Raw genomic sequence first — 27,416 nt, 5'->3', positions numbered from 1 at the left:
CAGCAGCAAGTAAAAATTAAATTAACAATGTTTTGGCAGGAAGCGGGAGGGGGGGGGGAGAGATTTCAAATTCAAAGAGAATTTTAAGTGCATTTAAAAGAAAAAACGAAGTGCGAAATAATCAAAAGATCAGTCTTTAGCTAAGAAACTAACTCTTCATTGGAAGCTAGAGCCCAAGTTACACTTGTAAGAAAGGGGACAAGAATCAGAAACAACTGGCACATGAGCAGCCACTGGCAGCATCTGACTTGATGTTTGTTACCAACCACCAGATCAATATTTGCAGGATCCCTATAGTTTTAATGGTTTTGCTCTCAAAAGTGTATATAAGCAACACCTGGGCATAAGAGCTGTTCCAGGGGCTCACAGCAAAGTACTTTGCTAAGGGGGAAAACAAGATTTTAATCATTTAGTAAGCCAAGCTTAGCAAGAGGAGGTGTGAAACTGTCCGGGGTGGGGGGAAGCGATTTATCTAATTGTTGTGTCAAAGATTCCAAGCTTTAGAGAAATAGTTTGAAGGCAAAAGTATAGAGATACTAGTTTGCCAGACAGTGGGGGATTAGGTGGGGCTTGAGTAAAGAGAAGTGAAAATGACAAAAGAAGAAAACCCAGGCCTTGTCTCCAAAGGGTCATTCCTCTCCTGTGTAGAATTCAGTGGAAAATAACTGACTTTTGTCTCAATCGGGATCAAACATTCTGGACGCTTGTCCCCTGGAAATAGTTATATTTACCTGACCTTAATAGACTCGTATAGGTCAGTTGCAAAAAAAAAAAAAAAAAAAAAAAAAAAAAAAGTAGTTAACTATTTAATTTTAATTGCAAACATTTGCTGTCGGGTTCTCGATTTAATGAATTTCCTTATAAAGTTTTGAAAAAAGGATCCAAGATGCAGATACATAATGCAGCAATATACTCAGGAATCAGTGTGTTCACTTTTCTTCTCCTTTGTCTCGTCATTTGATGTTTGGCTATATTCATATTCCTTTTATTTTGTGTGTGTTACAGAACCCCCTGGAAGTCTTTTCGCAAAGACAAGTATCAGGCATGCCTAAGAATGAAACAATTCTTGGTGGGGGTGGAAAACGAAGTCAGTTTTTTTCCAATAAGAAAAAAAAGGTGAGAAGTATCGTTGTCTTCTCTATCTATTAAAAACAGCCATTTAAAAATCACTGCTAGTTAAAATTCCTTTCAGATATAGACGTAACTAACCAAGTTTTAAGGGTGAAAAACTTTGGCAGAAACCAGATTCCTCGAGATAAGCACGGTCATTCATTTGAAATAACGTGGCATTCTTTATCACATAGCCTTTTTTCTCTTCAGATTCAAAACTGTACAACTTTCCAATCTATTTATTTTACATGACGCTGACTGAGTCGTCTGTACCTGGTAAATGGTAAGAAAATTAGTACCACGTTACCTGAACTGAACTGTTTCACAACGTTCCTTTTAAAAGTGCGTTTCGTGGCAAAAGGGCTAAGAGACCCCAAACACAACCTATGAAACCCAAATTAAATCCCCCAGAAGCAGGACCACAGCATATAGTCAAAATTATCATGATTTTATAAACAAAAGTAACATTAACAGTGCTTTAAGAAAACGCTACAGAGCGCTACCACTTGCTGGTTACCTACAGCTCTGAGCCCCTGAAGTTTGAACATATAGATTTTAAAAATGAAATAAAACCTACATGATTTTATAGGGTTTTTTCCCCTTTTTTGGGGGGGGCGGGAGATCTTTTATAGTTTTACTGCTGGTTTGTGGGTCTCACTAAAGACATTCTTCTTCACAGGAATAGAGTTTTATCAAGTTGAAAATTCATAGTGTGTCATAACTGGAGCATGCGATTATTGTGCAATTGATGGACCAGAACAAATCCTGTTGCACAGAAAATCAATTTTGTTCATATTTATGTCGAATTGTGTGTGCATTATACAGAGAGAGCGAGATCGAGAGTGCGCTCCAAACAAGGAATAAAACTTGAAACCCTCCCTTAACTATATGTCAGATGGGGCGGGAGGTCGATGGTCCAAATCATATTTACCTTTTTTGTTGTTGCTGCTGTAAATCTGAGTTACAGTATTTAGAATACCGAAGTTTCCAAGTGCAATAAAGCTGCTTGTCTAAATCTACTTTGAAGTAATGCTAGTGGGTCTAAACTCCAGATCTTCGTGTTAATCTCTAGTTTCTGCCTTCAAACAGAACTCAGTTACAAAGAGCTTGGAAAGAGTTTTGCATCTATTTAAGGGGCACAAAATCTTTAATTTTCTGAGGAGTAAAAACTCCCCAAGAAACTTCATATAGCTTCTTAGGTTTTGCTTAGCATACGTGATAAAACATTGATTGTCGCAGTTTGGTGACCCATGAAATTTGGGGGTTAGTTTTCTCTTCAGACCAGAGCATATAATTATGCAAATAAAGAGCTGTCACTGATCTAGTGAAATACTCACAAACACATGCAATCCAAAATGGGACAGAAAAGTGAAAATTTGTGGTCTTATGATGGGTGGTACAGTGACAAATGACATCTCCTACCAAGTTTCTCGAGAAGTTCATTTTTCACACTGTATCGAATATGTCAACATAATGCATGTTAGAGAGAGAGAGAGAGAGAGATTGAGATTCTTGGAAGGTTATTTTTATTTTGATTGACTTTAATGTACAGTACGGTGCAATATTTTCTTAGATATGACACTTTTCATTTGTACTTTTGAGTGAAATTCCTAGAGGGAAAAACATTTAGTGTTGTGTGTCAGTGACAGAAAAGATACGCGCTTATTTTCTATTAAAGCCCCCACACCTTCCTTTGATTAAGACCGCAAAAGTCCAATCCAACTTATTTCCTATAATCAAAGTGTTGAAAATTATAAATTCAGCTGAAGAGTTATTCCCAGACGGGCTATGTTTGAATGGCTAAACAAATTGGAAGTTTTTCTACCCCAACTGTTTACTAAACAGTGTGAACTATATTTTAACAGTAAAAAAATGTACTATTTGGCACAATGTTTAAGCGCTTATTTTCCCACCCAGTCATTTTAAAGCTTTCAAAATTGCGAGGGGGGGGGAGGAAGGTGCAGGGTTCAGCCTTGTGATTCAGTTACAATGTGTACTCATTTGTGACAAACTAACGAGACCCCTTCAAATTCAATCCTCCTCTTACATCTTTTTTGCCATTTGGGTCTCCCGGTCCCAAAGTTACCATTCCACAGTCTGTTGCATAATTTCAGATGTCATGGAGCTTCCCAGTGATGAAATCTGAGAAGGCTCATGTCAGACCGCTGACTGCTAAAGACATCACTACATGAAAGATCAGTGGTGTGAAACTTTAAAAACATCGATCCAAATGAATCAATTAAATCAACATTCATCCCTCCTAAGTGTGGTTTAAGACTATAATTGTTACCTTTTTACACTACACAGATTTGGAGATAAACGTTGGAATGCTTTGATGGTTTCATCTATTCTAGAATCACTGTTAATCGACTTTGTGTTATTTTCCCCTTTCAACAGCTTATGCTCAGAGTGAACATTCTTCATATTTAGGACGCTCTATGTTGCTTCCAGTCTAACCCAGGATGACAAAGCTGCTGCTTTAGCCAGGAGGAAGCGGAGGCTTTGTTAAGTTTTGCTTACAACTTTTTCCCAGGCTCAAACTGATCTTTATTTTATTTTATTGCATTGAGATTAATGGACTATTAGTTAAAAGGAAGAGAAACAATTCAAGAGGCTCCCTGTTAGTCACTCTGGTACAAGCAAGGGAAAAAAATCCATATTCAAGTGGATCCAGTTCCTGGATCTGATACACATTTTGGTGGTAAAACAGGTCCCGCCTACCGTCCTCCTCTTTTTCAAAGATAAGAAACTTTAACTAGATACGTTTGGGTACCGACAGCTTAAATGACTGCAAAGCCCAAGTATGTGGTAAAATGTTGATAAACCATCGAAGTCACTGTAATAACCATGCATCATTAACTTGAGTCTCTCCATTTGGGCTCTGGAAGCAAACGAGTGCTAAATGTGTTTGTTTCCTAATAAACAAGCGGAAATAGGAAGAACCCAACTAGTGGTCTTTCCCTTGTAACTACGGAAGCAGGATGGCACTTCCGCTCTCCAATGATCTCAGTTGACTCCAGTCTCTGAGTAGTTTTGGTACACTAATAATACATCACTTTTTTGTCTTTGATGACTAGTCCCTTAATCCCAAATGCCCTTTACGGTAAGGAGAGAACCAAACAAAGCAAGAAGTGAGGGTGATTTTCTTTTCCCACTTTTAGGAAGAGGGAGTTGCTAAATTTGTAAATTACATTTTTATATCAGAACAACCGAGCATCCATTTTCAATTCCAAAATATCTAGGAGAGGATTTTTTTCTTATGCTTAACCATCTAAAACATATAGGTGTAAGCAATGTGAAGTCAACAAAGACTAAAGGGCTGTCATGATAAGTTGACATTAGGCTATTACCATGTCAACAGAGTCAGACCACCACCAGCAAGATTTAAACTATTGATATGTTATTGCGCTATTCAGTGTTGGTTCATGTTTTTATTAACATCTACAAACTGCTTTGAAGAGCAAAATGTTTCGGAGGAAACAACTGCACATTAGAAGAGAAAAGATTTTTATTATTATTTTTAAAGTGTAAACAGAAATATACAATTCATAAGAACTCCCTGCAGTTCTTTACATAAGCAAAAACGCAAGTCAATTAGGGCACGAGAAAGACACTTTTAAAAGGGTATTTATTACAGCAGATTTTTTTGCACTTAATTTCCATTAAAATAAAAAAAATAGATTAATTCTGTGATATTTGGCACCTTGGAAAATCCCCTCATGCATTCCCAGTGGTAAGAGTTTGACGGTTGCAGGATTTGTTTGAGAGCTTTTTTCAACTCCCCTCCCCCACCCCGTCTCTGCATTTAAGCACAGAACTACACATATGAAATGCAAATCAACGAGTTAAAACCGTATTCACATGATACACTGTTCAGAGTGGAAACAAACCCGGGAGGAGTACAAACGGCGTAAATGGGTGACAGGCCAGCCCCAGTAGGTGGCCAGCACCGACAGCATGAAGTTACTTGGGGAGAAATGAGGTGAACCATATTATTACGTCTATACAGCAAACCCATCATCAACAGGTTAAGTTGAGAAATATGATTACACTGGAAGCTGCTCAGTGGCAGACGTGGATTTTGCTTTGCCTCCGTTTGGAAAGCTCCACAGCTTGCAAAACCCCTCGTGTCTTGCTTGCGAAAGTCTAACTCAGGAAACACAATGACCTCCATGTGTAAGGGCCATTTACAAAAGGGAGTGAAGCTATAATGGAGAGAAGACTGCGGATTATAGCAGGCAATTTTACAGTGATTTTCTCTTGTTACAAGCGGAGGTTGCTGAAAGAAGTAATGTGCGAACTGAAAAACACCCCAGGTTAGCTAAATGCCTGGTGTATATACATGGAGTATTACAGCTGGCTAACTGTGACCCTCCAACACTGAGCACTGCACACACTTTATGAAACCAAAGAAAAGAAGTTAGCAAATAAAATGGAAAGATCCGGAAGAATCTCTCCTTACACTGAAGTGACATGATTCGGTTACTGGTACGTTTACTCTAGACAAAATACATTGAAATCCACATTAAACACTTTAAAACATCGTATTAACAACAATAGCCCCCTACCCTCACCCCTTCCTCACTGAATTCCTCCATTCAACTCCGAAATGGGAAAAAATACATTAAAAAGGGGTCAATATCACAAACCCATGTGGTGGCTGCCGACGATTTGACTGGTTTGAAGTAACACAGCAGTTGGATGAAATACCGTTTTGATTTTTGTCCTTTGCCTCTGCTCTAATAACATCAGAGGCGATGCAGACATGACCACTGAAGAAAAGATCACTTTAATTTAGCTTCATCAAACTATAAGACGTAATTAGTGCACTTGCATGCCAGACACGGTATCAGGCGCATATTGTTGCTTATCAGACATTAGCCGTTAAAAGTTGCTGACATCAGCTACTATTACTAAAAACACTTCCCTCCGAGGTCTGCAATTTCAATGATTTTCTGAGAGTTTAAATTCGGTGAAACTGGCTGTGTATTTTACCAGGTGTGTAAGGCAGGAACATTATTTTTGCAAACACTTTGAAAGAAATAGGGAATCTAGGCCTGTGTTGAATCAAAAACTAATTACAGGATGTTGAGGCATTACAGTTATTAAAAATTCCGAATATGAAAATGTAAGCATATTTGAATTAAAAAAAATCAGCAAAATCAGTAATTCATGACTTTTTATTTATTTATGCTATCATAATTCACAGTGTGGTCCAGACGGTTGCTGAATTGGTAAAGTACAAAGCAATTGGCATTTTAAGGTAGAACTTTCAAAAGCAAATGGAGTTCTACAAATAATGCCAAAGAAGGAAAAAATCTTTATACAAAGAGACTTTCCCACAAATTTGGACCAAAGTTCTTGGACCCCTTATCTGCAGAACATGGAAAGTATGAAGAGTTGATCCCATTTGGTCCCAGAGAAGAAAAGACTATTGATTGTAAATATTTTTTTTTTACTATTCAAAATTATGTCCCTCTTTAAAAAGAGTAATTTATATTTTGCTTTGTCTCAAAATAGACATTCTATTAGAATAAAAAATAAACGTATCAACCAAGTTCTAAAAGTAAATTTTAAATACAGGTATTTAATCTATGTTACAATTTTCACTAAAACATGTATTACAGCTCGTGATTTAAAATTATTCAGAGATACAAACTCTGTAAAAATGGGAATCCTAAAATCACGAAGCAAAAGATTTCAGCATAAATAGCATCGGTTCATTTTGGTTTAAATTTAGTCCTTTCCTTCTGTAATGTACAGATTTATTAGAAACCTTATTTTAAATTCAGAGACGGTCCTCCATAGAAATACCTATTCATTAATTTATTATTTCTTAGGAGCTATTTTATGCACAGTCTCTCCTCTGGTCTCAAAAGAAAAAAAGATATGGTTAGAGCTACAGGGAACAATTCATATCTATAAATCCAAATACTACACCATCGTCCTTGTGCTATTTTTTAAATTTAAATTGAGTCATTATGGCTTAAATAACCCCCCTAAAAAGCACAAACAAAAATATTCCATTGTTAGAAAGATATCTGAGTATTTTAAAGGCTGAAGAAGAGTAGGGAGGAGGAAGAGGGAAGAGAAATCTACCTGGATAAGTTATTTAAAAGCAATTCGGTTAAAAATGCATAAAACCTAAAGTTTGCTCCTGTCAGAGAAAGCAAGCAAGCAAGCAAGAAAAGTGAACCCTGGAAGGAAGCAGCAAAAATCCTGTAGGCGATAGGACCACGAAGAAGCTGTTAAACTCTGGCATCAGCTCGGTGCAGGGCTATGTCAGGGCAATTAGAGCTGCACCATGCTGCACTGTGCAGTACTGCTGTCAGCCTTAATCTGCGCACTGATGGGCAGCACGAAATCCAAGCTACAGCCCACAGGAAGCACAACCAGTGAACCCATATTGCTTTGACAGTTGCACTCATCTAGAAATAATGCAAAACGCTATTTAGATGTATACATCACGACCCTGTGCTCTAGGAAGAAAACAATCTAATGAGGGGCTGGGAGTCTGCTTGCAGGAAACAAGCAGCAAAGAGATGTTTTTCTCCTCTTAAAGCTCTTCGTATTTGATTCTGTTGGAGCGTCGTGTTGGGGCTAGTTTGACTGAACTGTTCTTTGCCTCGGATGCTTCACTGAAGAATTTGAAAATAGACGGAAAACTCTTCCAGGAAGTTAGCTCATGACGTTCGGTCCCTGCAAAATAAAAAAAAAAAAATAAAGAATAAAAAAATAAATCACAGTTTGATTTGGTTTGGGGTCGTTTTGTTGCTGCAAGTTCAAGTCATAGTTCAGCATAACACACACAACAAAATAAACGTCGAGTGCTATTTGCTGGTCCCTCTCAAAAGCTCCATGTTTCAGTCTTACGAGAGGGACTTGAACAAATTGGTGTCATTAAAGACCCCCCTTCTGATCACAACACTCACAGGTGTATTCTCGTGTCGAGTACTGTGCAGGGTTTTAGTTATACACGTTGACTACATGATATGAAAAGAGCAGAGCCATGCACTAAGAACAAGACAGAAAAGGGAGTGTGCTTATTACTTTTCCCCACACAAACTCTGGCAAGCGAAGCCTTGTCAAGTACCGTCCCAGAATGGAGTCACTAAAGCACATTTAAAGTCCTTTTATTCCACAGCGCGCTACGGACTAACCATGCATTCTGCCAAGTAACCTCAACAAGCGAATAAGTTCCTAAGGTAAAACACACATTACATTATATAACCTCCTGGTTTGTCCCAGAGCCTCCACAACTGAGATAACGCGTGCTGTGACTTCTGTTTACAGGGGACCCTATCATTACAAGACATTCTCAGGAGATGGGGAGAACTATGAAGTCCATCGGGAGCTAACAGCGAACACTTTATTTCATTCCAACTCCTTCAGGGTTCACAGGCTCCGAAAGAGTCCTGGGTAAAAACCAGAATCCCACTGCTAAATTGGCACCTGCATTTCCAAGGTCAATTTCATGAAAGGAGCTAAGTGTCTGGCCCAACTTTAAGACAACGGAATTTAGTTTTTAGGAGATAAGTAACCGCTTCTGTAACTGAATCCCGGTTCCCCTTTGGCATTGATTTAAACAGAGGCAGTCAGAATAGATGGCTTTAAACAACAAACAATGATCACTTTCACCAGCCCTGTTACCAGTAAGCTCGTACACGGTACCCAGGCAGAAAAGTGAACCCTTTCTGCGTTCCTTCCCCCAGCGTAAAAATGCATTTGTGTAAGCTGCATTATGCGAATGTGTTTTTACTGTCTTACCCGTGGGCCCTTAACTGCACGGCACATTTATTTCTATAAATAAAAAACAAACAAACAAACAACAACAACAAAACCCCACCCTCTCATACAGATAAGGAGCCAAGTGCTCTGAAAGAGTTGGGATCTCTTCCTAGATAACCCAATTATGCAGAGATGCTGCCTGGGCGCCTCTGGATCCTGGGCCTCCGTTTGATACTTTAACATTGTTAATGATAATTCTTTAGTCTGTAATAGTAGGTCATTGCTATGGTTACTCTACAATGGTGCAACACTTCGCTTTCCCCTTCAGCTATTCGCTGAGACCTGGTAACCACATTTGTTGCCTAGCAACAGTTTTGTGACAGTATCACAATCTGGGAGTTACAACAATAAAGGACATGATGGCCGTGGACTGCCCAGAGGAGAGGTCTATAGTGTGGGGTGGGTGGGTGACTTCGCAATGAGAGTGGCCCCTAAAAGAGCTGCTACTGACAACTTACCCTGAGTCCTGCAGCAACACACAGAGACAAGGGAAGGCATTGCTAACAAAGACACTCCACACTGCTATCCCCCTACAGACACTGTTTACACAATGACAATCCACCACCATACATATATTCCTTTCACAGACACCACCACTCCCCACACAGATACCCCCCTTCAGAGACACCCTTTGCACACACACCTCCCTCACCCTAACACATATATCCCCCAATGCTGATGCACTTTTCAAAAACAATTCACTACACATGTCCACCCGCAGAAACCTTTTACTGAGACAATCCACGGGACACATAGATATCTCCCCACCCCATAAACACCTTTCACAAAAAGGCAATCAGCTAATACACACATCACTCCTTCACCTTTTAGAAAAGACAATCCACATCACATACATATACCTCCCTCCAAACACAGACATCCATTACACAGACAATCCATCACATCTCACAGAAATTTCTCCACAGACACCTTTTAAACAAAAACCCCCCCAGCACCAAATGCAGATATTCCCCCACAGACATCCTTTACCTGGAGATAATCCATCACATCTACAGACATCATGCTCATCACAGACAAATCTATCACACCCTACAAGAGTAGTCATCAACAGGTGGACCGCGTGCCAAATCCGACAGGGCCGCCCAGAGGATTCAGGTGGCCTGGGGCAAAGCGGGGGAGCTGCGGTGCTTGTACTCACCCGGCAGCGGTCCAGGTCTTTGGCGGCATTTCAGCAGCGGGGGGCCCTTCAGTCACTCTGCGTCTTCGGCAGCACTGAAGGGCCCCCCACCGCCGAAATGCCACTGAAGACCGTCACCGGGCCAGGGCTCGTGGGGCCCCTCTGGGGCCCGGGGCAAATTGCCCCACTTGCCCCCGCCCCTGGGCAGCCCTGAAATCCGGACAACCAGATACTTTGAATGGACCATTAAATCTTTTTATTTACTTATTATTAGCATTACTGTTATTGCAGTGTGAAAAAATGTTCCGCTGGAGTCCGGACCTTGAGTATATCTTGACCAAGAAATTTGGACCTTGACAAAAAATAATTGACTACCCCTGAACCTACACAGACAACCACCACAAAATTACGCTTTACACAGACTTCCCACCTCTATACAGGAACACCTCATTATCACAAATAGATACCTCAGCACCACATAAAGATATAGCTCCTCTTTCACAAAAAGACAACCCACAATCCTCCACATATCTTTCCACCAGAAAGGCACCCTTATAGGGAGACAATCCACTGTCACCAAACACCCCTTACACAAAGATGTCAGCTCCTATAGAGATCTGTTTACATAAAGACATGTTGCTACTTCACACAAATATAGACACTCCTTACACAAGAACTGTATCTCTCCACAAGCCACCACTTACAGAAACCTCACCACCAGGTATTCCTTAACCACTCTTGCGTAGGCAATCTTCCCCATACAGCCACTTGTACCATTCCTTGTCAGTGCACACATTTAACGCCACATTGAGTCTCTATGGGCAGACAGCCGCCACATCTTCACCCTTGGTTCCTACACACACAGCTCAATTACCACACCCCAAAAGGCATACACACAGTACACTGCCACTACTGACTTCTAGCTCTCTACACACACCCATATTCATTTCTGTTGGCCTAGATTTAGATTAAATTGGATGCAGAGAATATAACACAGTTTCATTCTTTATCATTTATATTTCGTCTTTGTGAAAGACCATCTTTGGAAACAAAGAATGACAAAAACCATGTCCAAGAAACTTCGTTTTAATTGTCTTCCCCTCCTTTCCTCCATCTCTCCTTTTCCCATGCACCCTTCTCATTTCCTCAGAGATCACATACCAATGTTATTGAGACACTGATCAATTTAAGCTTTCCTACAGCAACTCTCTTACCCCACCCCTCTCCAAAAACAATTCAGGCTCTGAATCTAGAGGGCCTGATGCCTCAATGGTCTAAAGCAATTTTAACTCCCTCTCTTTATTTTCCCTTTCCTAGCAACAATCTTACTGATGGATGAACAATTTCCCTGGTGATAAAATCTCTACCATGACTGTTTAGTTTATAGGATTATGATGACTCTTTGCTTGAGTATTACAGAAAAGACAAAAACAAAAACTCATCCTTGTTACCTTGTCAACTCTCTACACTGCCCTTCATGCCCCTTTAAAGGTCAATATTTGCCCTCAAATATGCACCTTTGGTTCCCATTGAAGGGAGAGCAAAATGTATCCTATAAAATTATACACTACAAAGGTAGTACATTTATTATTTATGCAAAAAATCTAGAAAATTGCAAGGTATACTGGACATAAGCAACATGAGCTAGAAATTATACTACATGACAACATGCCCTGGTAGGCATAATAAATTTGGTGGTATGGTTCTCCAAATAGAATAGTAACACTGAAGAGTATAATCTATACAAGGAAGACAGAAAGGGAAGAATAGAAGAGTTAGCATTATATGTCATAAATATTCTCAAAAACAATAGTAGAGCTGGTTGGGGATTTTCCATTAGAATAGAGCTTCTCACAGAAAATGTGGGTTTTACAAAATCAACATTTTCCAAAGGAACATTTTGATTTTGCTGAAAATATTTATTTTCCCCATATTTAATTTTGGGTTGCTTTGACCCAAATCAGAATATTTCATTTTTTGAATGGACCTGAAATGTTTTGTTTCAAATCAGTTCAACAAAACATTAAACTGTATATCCTTTGTGGCATATTTCCCTATGAGATTTGGAGTTTGGCCCCCTCCATTCTCTCCTGTACGTCCAGCTTACTAGAGGACTGCTAGCTCCCCTAAAGCAATGTGGACTTTCCTCTGATCATGCTGTGCTGGGTAACATGGGAGTCACATGATTTGGTGCATTGTGTGAAATGTAGTTTGGGCAGGAGCCTGGCCCATAAAGGAGAATGGAGTCAAAAGTCTCCTGAGCTATAACTCCCATAAGGCAATGTGCCATTCTGGGAAAATGCAGTTTAATATCTGACTCAAAACAAATAATTTCAGATCCATTCAGAAACATTTTAATTTTGGAAAAGTAAAAATATTTCACTGTGATCAAAAATGTAAAAAAACATTTAGACAATTCCAAATTAAAATTGTTCAGAATTTCCATTCTGTGAAAATTTTTTGAAATTACAATTTATCTTCTTGATTTGAGACAAAATCTTGTTGAAATGTCAGAATTTCTCACAGGATGGAATTTCCAAATTCACTCAGCTCTAACCAATACAAATGAAAAGAGTATCAATAAAGTACTTTGGGCAAAGGTACAAGTAATATAGAATAAAGATGAAAATGGACATCTTCTGTAGAGCTTCAGGAATAAAGAATGAACATGACAAGTTAAGGGACCAACTATAGAGGAGCCCAAACTCACAGGATCCTGCACTCATTTAAAAAAAAAAAACAACGTACTGAGACATTTGTTGGGTAGCAAAATACAACTAAAACAATGAGGAGTCCTTGTGGCACCTTAGAGACTAACAAATGTATTTGAGCATAAGCTTTTGTGGGCTAGAACCCACATCATCACCTGACAACCATCTGAAGTGGGTTCTAGCCCATGAAAGCTTATGCCCAAATACATTTGTTAGTCTCTAAGGCCTGGTCTACACTACAAGTTTAGGTCGACTTTAGCAGTGTTAAATCGAATTAAGCCTGGACACGTTCACGCGACGAAGCCCTTTCTTTCAACTTAAAGGGCCCTTTAAATCGGTTTCTTTACTCCACCTCCAACGAGGGGATTAGCGATAAAATCGGCCTTAGCGGGTCGGAATTGGGGTAGTGTGGACGGAATTCGACGTTATTGGCCTCCGGGAGCTATCCCACAGTGCTTCATTGTGACTGCTCTGGACAGCATTCTCAACTCAGATGCACTGACCAGGTAGACAGGAAAAGCCCCACGAACCTTTGAATTTCATTTCCTGTTTGCCCAGCGTGGAGAGCACAGGTGACCACGCAAAGCTCATCAGCACAGGTAACCATGATGGAGTCCCAGGATCGCAAAAGAGCTCCATCATGGACCGAACGGGAGATACGGGATCTGCTTGCCATATGGGGAGATGAATCAGTGCTAGCTGAACTCCGTAACAGTAAACGAAATGGCAAAATATTAGAAAAGGTCTCCAAGGCCATGAAGGACAGAGGCCATAACAGGGAAGCACAGCAGTGCCGCGTGAAAATTAAGGAGCTAAGGCAAGCCTACCACAAAGCCAGAGAGGCAAACAGAAGGTCCGGGGCAGAGCCATAAATATGCCGCTTCTACGTGGAGCTGCATGCCATGCTAGGGGGTGCAGCCACCACTACCCCAACCATGTGCTATGACTCCGTCACTGGAGAAACACACAGGGAAGTGGGTTCAGGGTATGAGGAAGACGAGGATGAAGATAATGTAGATAGCTCACAGCAGCAAGGAAGCGGAGAAACCAGTTTCCCCAACGGCCAGGATATGTTTATCACCCTGGACCTGGAGACAGTAACTCCCGAACTCACCCAAGGCGTGCTCCCAGACCCTGAGGGCACACAGGGGACCTCTGGTGAGTGTACCTTTGTAAATATTACACATGGTTTAAAAGCAAGCGTGTTTAATGATTTATGATTAATTTGCCCTGGCAATCGCGGCCAGTACAGCTATGGAAAAGTCTGTTAACATGTATGGGGATGGAGCGGAAATCCTCCAGGGACATCTCCAGAAAGCTCTCCTTCATGTACTCCCAAAGCCTTTGCAAAAGGTTTCTGGGGAGGACTGCCTTATCCCGTCCGCTATGGTAGGACACTTTACCACGCCAGGCCAGTAGCACGTAGTCTGGAATCATTGCATAACAAAGCATGGCAGCGTATTTGTTATGGTCCCGGTGTTTGCTGGCATGCAGACAACATCCATTCCTTATCGCTCTTTGTTATCCTCAGGAGAGTAGTATCATTCACGGTCACCTGGTTGAAATGGGGCGATTTTATTAAGGGGACATTCAGAGGTGCCCCTTCCTGCTCTGCTGAACAGAAATGTTCCCTGCTGTTAGCCACGTGGTGGGGGGGAGGGGTGAAGTGATCATCCCCGATAATTGGGTGTGGGGGGGAAAGGGGGTTAAGTTAGGTTTGTGCTGCATGTTAACCCAGAAACCGCAGCCCCTCCTTTTACATTGCAAACCCATTTTAAATGGCCAACCCAACGGGTGCTTGGTATGGGAAATGAGGGCGTTACTGTTTGAAACCATTCCCACATGTTAAGAAGGTTAAAAAAGCCAAAAGACTGTGGCTTACCATGGCTGCTTGCAAGCCGAAATCTGTTGCCTGGCACTGCGTGAGTGATCTCTCACACCAAACCGGCAGGCCCTCAATATAAGAGGAAAAATGCGACCTTGTAACGAAAGCACATGTGCTGTGTAATGTGAACAGCAAAATTTAACGTGAAAGAGTGTACCCATTGTTCTCTAAAATGTGTCTTTTTTAACCACCTCTACCTTCTCCTCCACCAGCTGCAAATGTTTCTCCTTCACAGAGGCTAGTGAATATTAGGAGAAAACGGCGGACTTGGGATGACATGTTCACGGAGCTCCAGATGTCCTCCCACGCTGAAAGAGCACAGCAGAATGCGTGGAGGCAGTCATTGTCAGACTACAGAAAAGCACAGTATGAATGAGAGGAGAGGTGGCGGGCTGAACCGCGGGATGAACAGAGCAAGTGGAGGGCTGAAGATGATAGGTGGCGTCAGCTAGCAGACAGAAGGCAAGAGTCGATGCTCCAGCTGCTGGAGCATCAAACTGATATGCTCCAGCGTATGGTTGAGCTGCAGGAAAGGCAGCAGGAGCAGAGACCACCACTACAGCCCCTGTGTAACCAACAGCCCTAATCCCCAAGTTCCATAGCCTCCTCATCCAGACACCCAAGAACACGGTGGGGGGGCCTCTGGCCACCCAGTCACTCCACCCCAGATGATTGCCTGAGCATCAGAAGGCTGGCCTTCAATAAGAGTTAAAGTTTTAAACTGCAGTGTGTCCTTTTCCTTCCCTCCTCCCCCACCCATCCTGGGCTACCTTGGCAATTATCCCCCTAGTTGTGTGATGAATTAATAAAGAATGCATGAATGTGAAGTAACAATGACTTTATTGCCTCTGCAAGTGGTGCTCGAAGGGGGAGGGGAGGGTGAGGTGGTTGGTTTACAGGGAAGTAGAGTGAACCGGGTAGGGGGGTGGGGCGGAGGGTTCATGAAGGAGAAACAAACAAGTTTCACACCGTAGCCTGGCCAGTCACAAAACTCATTTTCAAAGCTTCTCTGATGCGCACCACGCCCTGCTGTGATCTTCTAACCGCCCTGGTGTCTGGCTGCGCATAATCAGCAGCCAGGAGATGTGCCTCAACCTCCCACCCCGCCATAAATGTCTCCCCCTTACTCTCACAGATATTGTGGAGCGCACAGCAAGCAGCAATAACAATGGGGATATTGGTTTCGCTGAGGTCTAGCCGAGTCAGTAAGCTGCGCCAGCACGCTTTTAAACATCCAAATGCACATTCCACCACCATTCGGCACTTGCTCAGCCTGTAGTTGAACAGGTCCTGACTACTGTCCAGGCTGCCTGTGTACGGCTTCATGAGCCATGGAATTAAGGGGTAGGCTGGGTCCCCAAGGATAACTATAGGCATTTCAACATCCCCAACGGTTATTTTCTGGTCCGGGAAGAAAGTCCCTTCCTCCAGCTTTCGAAATAGACCAGAGTGCCTGAAGACCCGAGCATCATGTACCTTTCCCGGCCATCCTACGTTGATGTTGGTGAAACATCCCTTGTGATCCACCAGGGCTTGCAGCAGCCCTGAAAAGTACCCCTTGCGGTTTATGTACTCGGTGGCTTGGTGCTCCAGTGCCAAGATAGGGATATGGGTTCCGTCTATCGCCCCACCACAGTTTGGGAATCCCATTGCAGCAAAGCCATCCACTATGGCCTGCACGTTTACCAGAGTCACTACCCTTGATATCACCAGGTCTTTGATTGCCCTGGCAACTTGAATCACAGCAGCCCCCACAGTAGATTTGCCCACTCCAAATTGATTCCCGACTGACCGGTAACTGTCTGGCGTTGCAAGCTTCCACAGGGCTATCGCCACTCGCTTCTCAACTGTGAGGGCTGTTCTCATCCTGGTATTCTGGCGCTTCAGGGCAGGGGAAAGCAAGTCACAACGTTCCATGAAAGTGCCCTTACGCATGTGAAAGTTTCGCAGCCACTGGGAATTGTCCCACACCTGCAGCACGATGCGGTTCCACCAGTCTGTGCTTGTTTCCCGGGCCCAGAATCGGCGTTCCACAGCATGAACCTGCCCCAGTAACACCATGATTTGCACATTGCTGGGGCCTGTACTTTGTGAGAGGTCTATGTCCATGTCAATTTCCTCATCACTCTCGTCGCCGTGCTGTAATCAATCGCCTCCTCGGCTGGTCCTGGTTTTGCTTTGGCATGTCCTGGCTCTGCATATACTCCAAGACAATACGCGTGGTGTTCATAGTGCTCATAATTGCCGCGGTGATCTGAGTGGGCTCCATGATCCCAGTGCTATGGCGTCTGGTCTGAAAAAAGGTGCGAAACTAGTATCTGACGGACGGAGGGAGGAAGGGAGTGAGGGGCGAGTGACGACATGGCGTACAGGTACAGGGAATTAAAATCAACAAAGGTGGCTGTGCATCAGGGAGAAACACAAATAACTGTCACACAGAATGGCCCCCTCCCCCCCCAAAGATTGAACTCAAAATCCTGGGTTTAGGAGGCCGTTGATTTCACGGAGGGAGGGGGAAGCAAATGAATACAGAACAAATCTATTTTTTACATCTTAAGCTGGCAGACGACGGTGCAGCATGACTGATAGCCCTCGGCATCTTCTGGGTGCTTGGCAGAAAATACTGGGCGCTTGGCAGAAAATAGCATACTACGACTGATAGCCATCATCGTTGAGACTGCCCAGGTGCCCATGATTGACAGCCATTGCAGTACGACGATGACGGATATCAGCCGTAATATACCATCTTCTACCAAAAGGCAAGGGACTGCTGCTGTGTGCAATGCAGCCCCACGTCTGCCAGCATCCAGATCGCCGATGAAGGCTACCAGTCATACTGCACCCTCTACTGCCAAAAGGCAATTAGCTGCTGCTGTGTAGCAATGCAGTACCACGTCTGCCGGCACCCAGAGGACATATGGTGACGGTGAGCTGAGCTGAGCTGAGCAGGCTCCATGCTTGGCGTGGCATGTTGTCTGCACAGGTAACCCAGGTAAAAAGGTGCTAATCGATTGTCTGCCGTTGCTCTGATGGAGCGGGAGGTGCCTGAGACATGTACCCAGAACCCCCCGCGACACTGTTTTGCATCATTCAGGCATTGGGATCTCAACCCAGAATTCCAATGGGCGGTGGAGACTGCGGGAACTGTGGGATAGCTACCCACAGTGCAACGCTCTGGAAGTCGACGCTAGCCTCGGTACTGTGGATGCGGTCCGCCGACTTAATGTACTTAGAGCATTTTATGTGGGGACACACACAATTGGCTGTATACAACCGATTTCTATAAAACCGGCTTCTGTAAATTCGACCTAATTTCGTAGTGTAGACATACCCTAAGGTGTCACAAGGACTCCTCATTGTTTTTGCTGATACAGACTAACACAGCTACCACTTTAAAAAAATGCAACTAAACACTGATCACCAAAGAAATATCTATGTTACTCCATGATCAAGAACACAGAGAATAATATACGTAACTACTTTAAAACACATTTTTTGCAATTATATAGCATCGTTTATGTGAAGATTTTAAAGTACTTTACAAAGATTATTATTATCCCTATGTTCAGATGGTTAACTGAAGCATAGATACAACAACTGACTTATCCAAGGTCCTAGGAACACAGGAATTGCCATGCTGGATTAGGCCCATGGGCCATCTAGTCCAGTATTCTGTCACTAGATGCCTATCTTGTAAGACAGGAAGATGCAAGAACCCCTAGCAGGCAGATGTGGGACAATGTGCCCCCTGAAGATCTAGATCAGTTATATGAGAAGCCATTGTGAATCTACTTCTTACCAATAGAAAGAATTGTTTGGGAATGTGACATAATAGGAAATATTCAAGTGATTAAAAGCTATTTGAATCAACATACTATACTAAGCAATGGGTTGATAGAATACAGCGGTCTAAAGGCTTCAAGAAATAAATTGCCTGGGGACCTGTAAAATCTAAGGAGCAGGTGGTAATGGGAAGACACATGAAAATCCAAGCGTGTAGAACACAATTAAAATATTCTACAATATGCCAACAGAAGCAGCCAATGTGACTTTATGAGGGACTGCTCAAAGACAGTGGCGGATTAATGATTTTGCCGCCCCTAGGCCCTGAAATAATTGCCGACTCCAGCCCCATATGAACTTATTAAACATCAATATTTTCAATATCAACACCAATATTTTCACTTTTTACTTCACTACTACTTTCAACTATTTTTTCTGTCTCACTGTCGGCACTAACTGAGACAACAAAGGAATCTATTTTGCGCATTTTCGCTATCATTTCATTTTCCCTTTCTTTCTTTTGTATAGCATTTTTTTTTTAACTGAGAGCCGCTTAATTTCTTCCTTCTGGTCATATTAACAACGTTTAGGATTCTTGCGAGTATGTTTACTAAATGGCGTCACACCGTCACTGGTGGTTTCAATACGCGCTATGATTGGTAGAATCGCGGCGTCACTGATGCCGCGATTATAAAAATGCTGCTATTATAAATTTGCCGCCCCTGCAAATTTGCTACCCTAGGCCTAGGCCTTGTTGGCCTAGGTGATAATACGCCGCTGCTCAAAGAACTGAGGGTAAAAAAGAATCTATCTTGGAAAAGGGGTATCAGGCAAGTATCCTAATAAAAATATGGACAGTCAGCTAAGGATTTGAGTGAAAAGATAAGGGCAGTAAAGACGAGAATGATTTAATGTTAGCCAAAGGGATAAAGGGGAACAGGAAGACCTATATTTATATATTTAGCAAGTACCGTATATCAGGAGGAAAAGGAATACTAAGGAGAAAGTAGATCTGTTATTAAATGAGATTAAATAAACAATTATTCTAATATGGTTAAGATGGTGAACTGCTTTTAAAATCAGTATATCAGGAACAATAAATAAAAGAGGTATTGACAATTAGAAGTAATAAAGACCTTGTCAATACAGCTGTTGGTAAAAAAACTGGAAAGGGAATACTTGGAAAAACTGAATATACAAATCATCAGGTCTGGATGACATGGATCTCAGGGTCTTAAGGGAATCAGCTAATGAACTTGCTGAACTACTGGCAATTATTTCTAAAAACTCATGCAGAAGCAGGTAGGTATCAGAGGACTGTGGGGGGAAAAAAGCAAATGTGGTGCTAATTTTCTTTAAAAAAGAATAAAGAGAAATTACCATCTTTTAAATTTAACCTCAAATCTTAATAAAATAATAGAACAATATTAAAATAAAAAATCTGCAAGCACCTTTTGGTAACAGGAACATTAAGATTAAATAAGTATAGATTTTTAGCAATAAATATCCCAAAATCAATCACTTTTCTTGATTGAATCACAAATATTAGTAGATGATGGGACTATCCGTTATGGTGCCTTTTTCTATAGGTCTCACTGTGTGCCATTTCTACCTGGCCTGCAACCTGGTGAAGACACACACAATGGATTATAGCTTTCAGCACTCTAGTGGTCTGTGGTTACCATTATCTCTATTTTTAGATTGTTGTATAGCTATCACTAGCTAACTAGAGATTGATAGTGATAGCGATACAGACATAGATATAGGCATTATATCTAGACTGCAGCAGATATAGATTTATACACTGCCCTTGATTCTAAACTGTATTACTTTGGAGTTATACTGGCTTAAACCTGGAGTAGCATAACAGCGAATCAGGCCCATAATATCTAGACTGAAGTAAAGCATTTGGTTCATTGTCTTATGAAAATGTACTTGTTAAACTAATTCAAATTGTCTTGAAAATGAGCAATGTCACTTAGCATGAAAACTGGATAAAGCACTACAAACAATGAGTAATGATAAATATCAAAGCAGTGGGTTGGGGGAGGTGTCAAAGGATTGGTAATAGGTTAGTTTCTTTTAAACATGATTATTAATGATCTGGAAGAATGAACAAACTGCATATTAATTAATTACATTAATTATGCAGATGATACATTAAATTGTAGGTAAAGGAAACACTAGTAAGGACAGAGAAATAATAAGGAGGAAGCTAGGTAGTATACAAATAAAGACAGGAAATAACAAAATGAGCTTTGCTACCATGTTTACAAAAATGTACATACAAAAATGAGTGAGCAATTGATTAATCAATCATCTCAGGGTTTATTTGTATATACATTTATGATTGTAGTTTAATTTTCCTTTTCTTCCCCCGCTCCCCCAAGGAAAAAAATCCAAAAACAAGAGAGCTCTTTGGCTAGAAGAGTTTACAAACTCCTTCAGTTGAAATTACTGAGCTTGCAGAACGTACAAGCTTTGCTGGCTTCACTAACAGATTCCCCATAATTTGCTCTTGCAGTGATTACCAGCTGTGCAGGACAAAGGTGTCCTCCTTCAGCGTTTGCCAACTGTGCAGGACAAAAATCTCCTTCTGTGGCACTTACAAATTATGCAGAACAGTGGTTCCATCCTGTGGAGTTTACAAGATATGCAGGACAAAGGCTTTCCATGCTGCACCAGAGCAGAGGGTTTTCAATATAAATCTCTTTGCACTGAAATATTTCTGCAGAGAAAACTTTCTAGGTTGAGAAGTTTATCCACAGATATTAACTACAATGCTACCCCCAAGGTCTGATTCTGTGAGCTGCTGCTGACCCTCAAATCCCATTGTCTTCAAAGTGAATTAAGAATACTCTGCATCTCAGGATTTGGTCCTTAGCGGAGCAGTTAATATCACAGTTCCAGATGAGCTTGATCTTACTCAATGAGAATTTTGCCATTGACTTTAATGGGAATGAGATCTACCCCAGTGTCAGCATTCTGCATTGAAATCTTACTATGATGAAAACTACTGATGCAGATATTAGTTAGGTTTCTAACTTAGCACTCCCAAGTTTTGTGGCTCCAATATTTATTAAGTTACTACCACACTTATACATGCAGGGATCAGGGAATAAAATTCCTCTCTCCCTACCATACAATAGGCCAGATGTATTTTTTTCCCTCCAAACTTCCACTGAATCACCAGAGATTGGCCACAGATGGAGATGGGACACGAGATTTGAGGTGGGAAAGGTTCAGGTCAAATTGGCAGGGACCTTAGAGTTTTTTGCCTTCTTCTGTAACGTTGGGTATGGATCACCTGCTACGATCATCTGGGTATAAACACACATAATAATTGCAGAAGACTTGGGCATTAGTGGCACCTGATCCCTCCTGTTCTCTTCCTGTGTGTTGCTCATAACAGTTAGTCTCCTGAGGACTGAAATGCTTTGGTCTAACTAAACTCACCAGACTCAGTATATGGGTATTTAAATTTAATGAACTGTGATATACAGGAGCTCAGACTAGATGATCTAAAGGCCCAGGATGGCCTTAAACTCTATTAAACTCAGGGCTTAGTTCTCAGTGAAGATAGACAGTTGGAATGTTTCCAGTTGTGAAGAGCAGCCATTTTGATGCCATGTACTAGAAGAAAAACCTCTTAAAATTTACTAAAATGGGAAATATTTCTTTATTCACCTTTCCATAACTCCAGGAAGTGAATGGATTTTAATCATTCTTTCCTTAAAAAAAAATGAAATCACTTCTGGCCTAAGAGCAACCATGGAAAATGTAATCCAGAAAGAATTTTTTTCAGAAATTTAAAAGCAGATGGAAATGGGTATAGAATGAAAGTCCAGATATGCTGTTCACATTTGTGTGAGAGTGAATTTCCCTGCCTCTGATGGAATTCATCCACTTATGTGGATGTGATTAAACTGTCTCTCTATCATAAAGTTATTTTTTAAAATCAATTGAATTTTTTACCTTGGAAAATACCAGGTTGTATCAAAAGAAGGGTAAATTTTGTTTTGTTTTTTAAATTCCTGAGGTAAGGACCTCATGAAAATCCATCTAAAGTTGGAAAGTGTTTCCTGGAAATCATTTAGTCTTTTGTGAATATTTTGTTCTGCCAGTTTATCCCCAGTTCCCAAAACCTCTGAAAGAGCAAACACTCCTGCAGCATCACCAGCAAGATTGAAGAAGAAGGAGAGAAAAAAAGTCTCTCAGTACAAATCTGTAAATATTTTTTACAGGGAGAATGAGAACTTTGAAAAACTGGGCAATGAATGGGTCCATTGGCTCAAGAGGTTTGAAAACCACTGACCATGAGCATCACTGCATGCACACTGGATACAATTCTAGACACCTCAATACCACAAAGAAGTCAACAGTTTGAAAGGATTTAAGAAAGAAGCAACAAAAATGACTAACAAGATAAAAGCATTGACTTCTGGGGGGATATTTAAAGAACTAAGTCATGGATATAATAATCACCTAAAAGGAAGGAAGGAAATAGTTTAGAGAGGATCCAAGATGGCAAACAGGATAACACTAAATACATTAAAATTTAGGCTGAATATCAGGACAAATATATCAGCCCCTTTAGACAGTGGACTAATCTTCCAAAGCAAGTTATAGAATCATGTGCAGCAATAGTAGGGAAGGGCAAGATATCCTAAAACATGTTACCTCTAGTTTCTAGGATATTACCTCTGTAGATATAATATTTTGTATGTTCCCCGCAGCTCACTCCCCCTCCAATATTGCCCCAAATAAGCCAATGCAGGTTTGTGAAGCAGTATGGAAACACGAGGATAGTACTACTGCAGTTATCATTTTATACTATTAGTTATTAAAGCACTGATGGCAGTCAGCTGTATCCCAGAAGAGTGGGAATCCACTTGTTTGCCTCTCTTAATCCTACTTGGCTAAAGAAGTGAAAGTCACAAGGTCATTCACTTCTGAGTCCACATTATTGGGTAATCATATATCAAGGCATTTTCTCTTTTAAATAATGTTATTGCTTCAAAACAACTTAAATGGCTTACACAGTAATGACCATATACTGCTCTCAGTCTAAGGAGCTGTCATTAACATGGTAGTCTGGGGCTATATATGGCCCTAAAGAGAGTAGTTACAATGAAATAAATGAATAGAGTACCAGCCTAGAGTTTTGGCTTTGGGTTGGTTGGTTCTAGTCAAAACCTTTGTTTCTTTGAACCCAATAGTTTAAAAAACTCTGTCATATAAGCACATACACACTGGCATACAACAACAGATCTCGTCTATTACACAAATACAATAGAACTCACTGATAGTGAATGTAGATATAAAAGACCAGATCAACCACCCCATTTCCAGTCCCTTTGTGCTGTTCCAGCCCTTTGGGTAATTGGCCAGCTGGGTGACTCCTTGAACAGTGCAGAGTTTGCATAGACGGCTCTAAGACAGGCCCCCAGTGCACATCCATGGTGGATATGGGCAGCGGCAGCTGAGCAGGCTATTATCGGCTGGCACAAGTTATAATAGCCCAGGGTCTGTTCTAATTTGCACCAGCATCCAGACTGGGCCTTGGCAACCACAGGGACAGAAAGCACAAATGTGGCTACAGTATAGTTGAGTGTAGCCCAGTCAAACCAAAGGACTGAGGACAGAGAAATTCATTATAGTGAAGAAGAGTGAAACTCCTGAATTCTGTCAGAGTAGAATTCTGTACAAGGCTCTCCAAGCTGCCACCTACCTGCAGAAGCCTAACACAGTGGACCACCAGCAGGCAAAAAAGCCATGTGATGGGGCTTCTGCATCTGCCATATGTGGACTGAGACAGGCTTCCAATGAGTTCAGTATAAGGAGGCTAAAGGGGACCTTTGGATCTAGCTACAAGAGGGGCCACTGGATGTGTACTTACACTGTAGCACTTTAAACTGCCTTGGGGCTGGGTGGGTGGATTCTGTCCCCCTCCAGCCCCCATAAAGCCTGTTCACCAAGCCATTGTTCAGAGAGTGTGAGAATTCTATTGCGCAAACAGCAGTGTGGGTTACAGTGAACATCTACATAACATCAAAGCCTTTTTGTGGGGAAAAAAAAGGACTCCAATATAAGTGGGTTCCATGATACACAATTATGGACTTTTAAAACTCATGACAGCATGTACCAGTGTGTATGGACAATCAGAAATACGTGGCTATTGACTTTTTAAAAGTTACCATTTACTTAGAGAGACAAGGTGGGTGAGGTAACATCTTTTATTGGACCAACTTCTGCTGGTGAAAGAGACAAGCTTTTGAGCTACACAGAACTCTTAACAGCGAAGTGAAATAGTGTGTAGACAATATGTGAAATGATTTTATTTACATGATAGCTTATGGTAGCATTTTATAATATATGTTCAAGTGTTAATAAATGTTTTTAAAATGGATGCTCTTTATCCCATCATGAAATTAGTATTTGGTCACCCAGGAAAAATCCTTATCAAATTGCATACAACAGCACACATCCGGGACTCAGTGTTTAAAAAGTTCCAATTCCCTAATTAGTAAGAGAAAGGAAACACTTGAATATTTTTTAAAAATTAAAGACAATTTTGAGTTATTCAGATTCTAATTTTTAAAAATGAATGGGTGTCCTTTAAATACATTGTGTTAGTTCAAGCTATTTTGTTGAAACTTTGTGAGCAACGAATATTTAAACTCCAGAGTAAATTCCACAAGGTATAACTCCCTGGAAATACCAATTCTTATGAGAAATGTTCTTGATTAGTGTCATAATAATACTTAGCTCTTATCTAGTGCTTTTCATCAGCAGCTATCAAAGCAAGGGAGGTCAGCATCATTATCCTAATTTCAGAGATGGGGAAACAGAGGCACAGAGAGGGGCCATGACTTGCCAAAGTTCACCCAGCAAGACAGTGACAAAACTAGAACCCAGACACCCAGAGTCACAGGCCAGTGCTCTATGTCCAAGCTTTTAGTGCCTCTCTGTCAAGTAGCTGAGGTTGGAATTCAGGTTGTGGTGGAAATGGAGTCTGCTATGGAGCTGAGGAGACTGCATATATTTGGGTATTATGATGTTTGAGTGGTAAGGCACATGTGAATGTTGGCTTAACTGGTGATTTACTAGATTTTTTTGTGATTGCATTGAAAGGAAATGCATTTGTTTTTTGTACAGTGTCTAGCACGTTCGGGATGGGATCTCTTGATACTACCAGAATACAAATCCTAAATAAATAATGCTAAGTTCAATTTTTTGGGATGGCTTAAAAGCATCTCAGCTCATCCTTTAATATTGTAATTCCTAATGTAACATAAAATAAGTCTAAAATGTTTCAGAAAACTGAAAAAACAAATGTATATTTGTGTTACACGATTACTAAGGTCTGATATAACATTTATCCACTCATGATGAGATGTCCAATAATTCATTCATAGCTATTCCATTTCAGAGATGTCAGTCTCCTCATTTGTGAAGATAAATGCAATACACACAAAATTTATTCAGAAGACCTATATGTACTATCTATATAGTTCTACATCTCTATGTTAGTAGAGAAGACAGAGAGAAGATAATGTTGTTGTTCCACCAATGAATTTATACTGATGTAGTGCACGTTGACCCTCTGGTTATTAGAGTGACCTTTGGTGGTCTGTGCTAATGAACAATACTGAAAAAGGCAGGTGACTGAGACCAGTCTGCAAGATTTTATGGACAGTGATCATTGCTGTGGGTCAAGTACACCAGTACTGCAATCATAAAGTTAATAACCACTACAACAGCTTTACATGTGGATGTCTCAGAAGAAAGCTGTTTCACAGCCTTTAGAGATGTTATTTATAATTTATACCCAATGTGAAGTGCAAAGATTTTTTCCCCCTGTAAGTCACAGTAATCAATACAGGTCTGCTTCTATTATAGTCCAATGAGGTGAACTGTGATGCAAGAATCAACTAAGTTGGGGAAACACCATACTCATAATCATAGCTCCACAAATGAATCAGTGCCCAACATCAATTTCCAAAGTCTATACTGTAACAATAAATCAGAAAAAAAGTCTGTAAAAAATCCTATCCCAGCTGTTGAATGTCACAAACTAAATTAAATACATTTGTTTTAGAACTACTCAGAAATTTAATTTTACCATCATGTGCTTCACGACTTTCACATCCTAATTCAGAAACCCTGGGGTGAGGGTTGGGGGAGGTTGCCTTCCTCTGCAGCATGGGGCATGGGTCACTTGCAGGTTTAAACTAGTGTAAATGGAGGATTCTGTGTAACTTGAAGTCTTTAAATCATGATTTGAGGACTTCGGTAACTCAGCCAAAGATTATGGGTCTAGTGCAGGAGTGTGTGGGTGAGGTTCTGTGGCCTGCGCTGTGAATGAGATCAGACTACATGATCACGATGTCCCTTCAGGCCTTCAGGTCTATCTGTCTATGAGTCTATATCAAGGTATGTGATGGTCTGAAGTTCCCATAATATGGAAACCAGCAATTTAAGAATAAACACCAATTCACTAAAGCCTTGCAACCAAAGGGTCAAAGATGTTTCACTTTCTCAGTCATGGTCTCTACAGCTTGGTGTTTTGTTTTGGGAGGCTAGGAAGTGCCACTGGATACATAGGAACCAATGAGATATTGAAGAAAGTTTTGTGAAAGTGAAACAAAATTATAGGTCCAATAACACAGGCCTCAGAATGGAGCCATAAATTATAGCAACCTAGCTAAGACCATAGAAACTAGCAGTTGGGCCTTACCCACACTTCTTGTCTCTTTGTTTCTACAAGAGATTCAGACTCTAAATTGAGAGCCCATGAAACAGCACTCAAAACTGGGGACTTCCTGGTGGAAAAAGAAAATTTAGTACAGCAAATGGAAATGGAAGCCAAAGTCTTGCCTTGTCTGTGACAAACACAACAAAGAAGTGGGCTAGAAACTTGGGAAGAAGGTGACAAGAAATGTCAGGGGGGGAACATATAAATTAAAAGTCACATTAACAAAAGTTCTCACTGGCATAA

At 41.0% G+C, this 27,416-nt stretch overlaps 1 protein-coding gene and 1 long non-coding RNA gene across 4 annotated transcripts in view; one reads left to right on the top strand and one right to left on the bottom strand.

The window, feature by feature from the left end:
* Positions 1–27,416, bottom strand: part of FAM172A (family with sequence similarity 172 member A) — a 350,899-nt gene that overhangs the window by 6,176 nt on the left and 317,307 nt on the right. For 2 of the 3 annotated variants that reach the window (XM_054031750.1, XM_054031752.1), the window contains one exon: positions 4,601–7,809. The exons of the other annotated variant lie outside the window; for it this stretch is intronic. In XM_054031750.1, coding sequence (XP_053887725.1) covers positions 7,667–7,809 — 143 coding nt within the window. In that variant the 3' untranslated portion in view covers positions 4,601–7,666. Of the gene's footprint in view, positions 1–4,600; positions 7,810–27,416 lie in introns of those variants that run through there. 3 annotated transcript variants of the gene reach the window in all.
* The window catches only part of LOC128839077 (uncharacterized), a 77,248-nt gene that overhangs the window by 12,037 nt on the left and 37,795 nt on the right, over positions 1–27,416 (top strand). Inside the window, exon 2 of the long non-coding RNA XR_008445369.1 lies at positions 1,006–1,116. This is a non-coding gene — a long non-coding RNA (uncharacterized LOC128839077). The remainder of the gene's footprint in view (positions 1–1,005; positions 1,117–27,416) is intronic.

The sequence above is a fragment of the Malaclemys terrapin genome, chromosome 6, assembly GCF_027887155.1.
Source record: "Malaclemys terrapin pileata isolate rMalTer1 chromosome 6, rMalTer1.hap1, whole genome shotgun sequence".
Classification (NCBI taxonomy): Eukaryota; Metazoa; Chordata; order Testudines; family Emydidae; genus Malaclemys; species Malaclemys terrapin.
The sequence above is the reverse complement of the archived record's forward strand: the minus strand, read 5'-3'. Positions and strand labels throughout refer to the sequence as shown.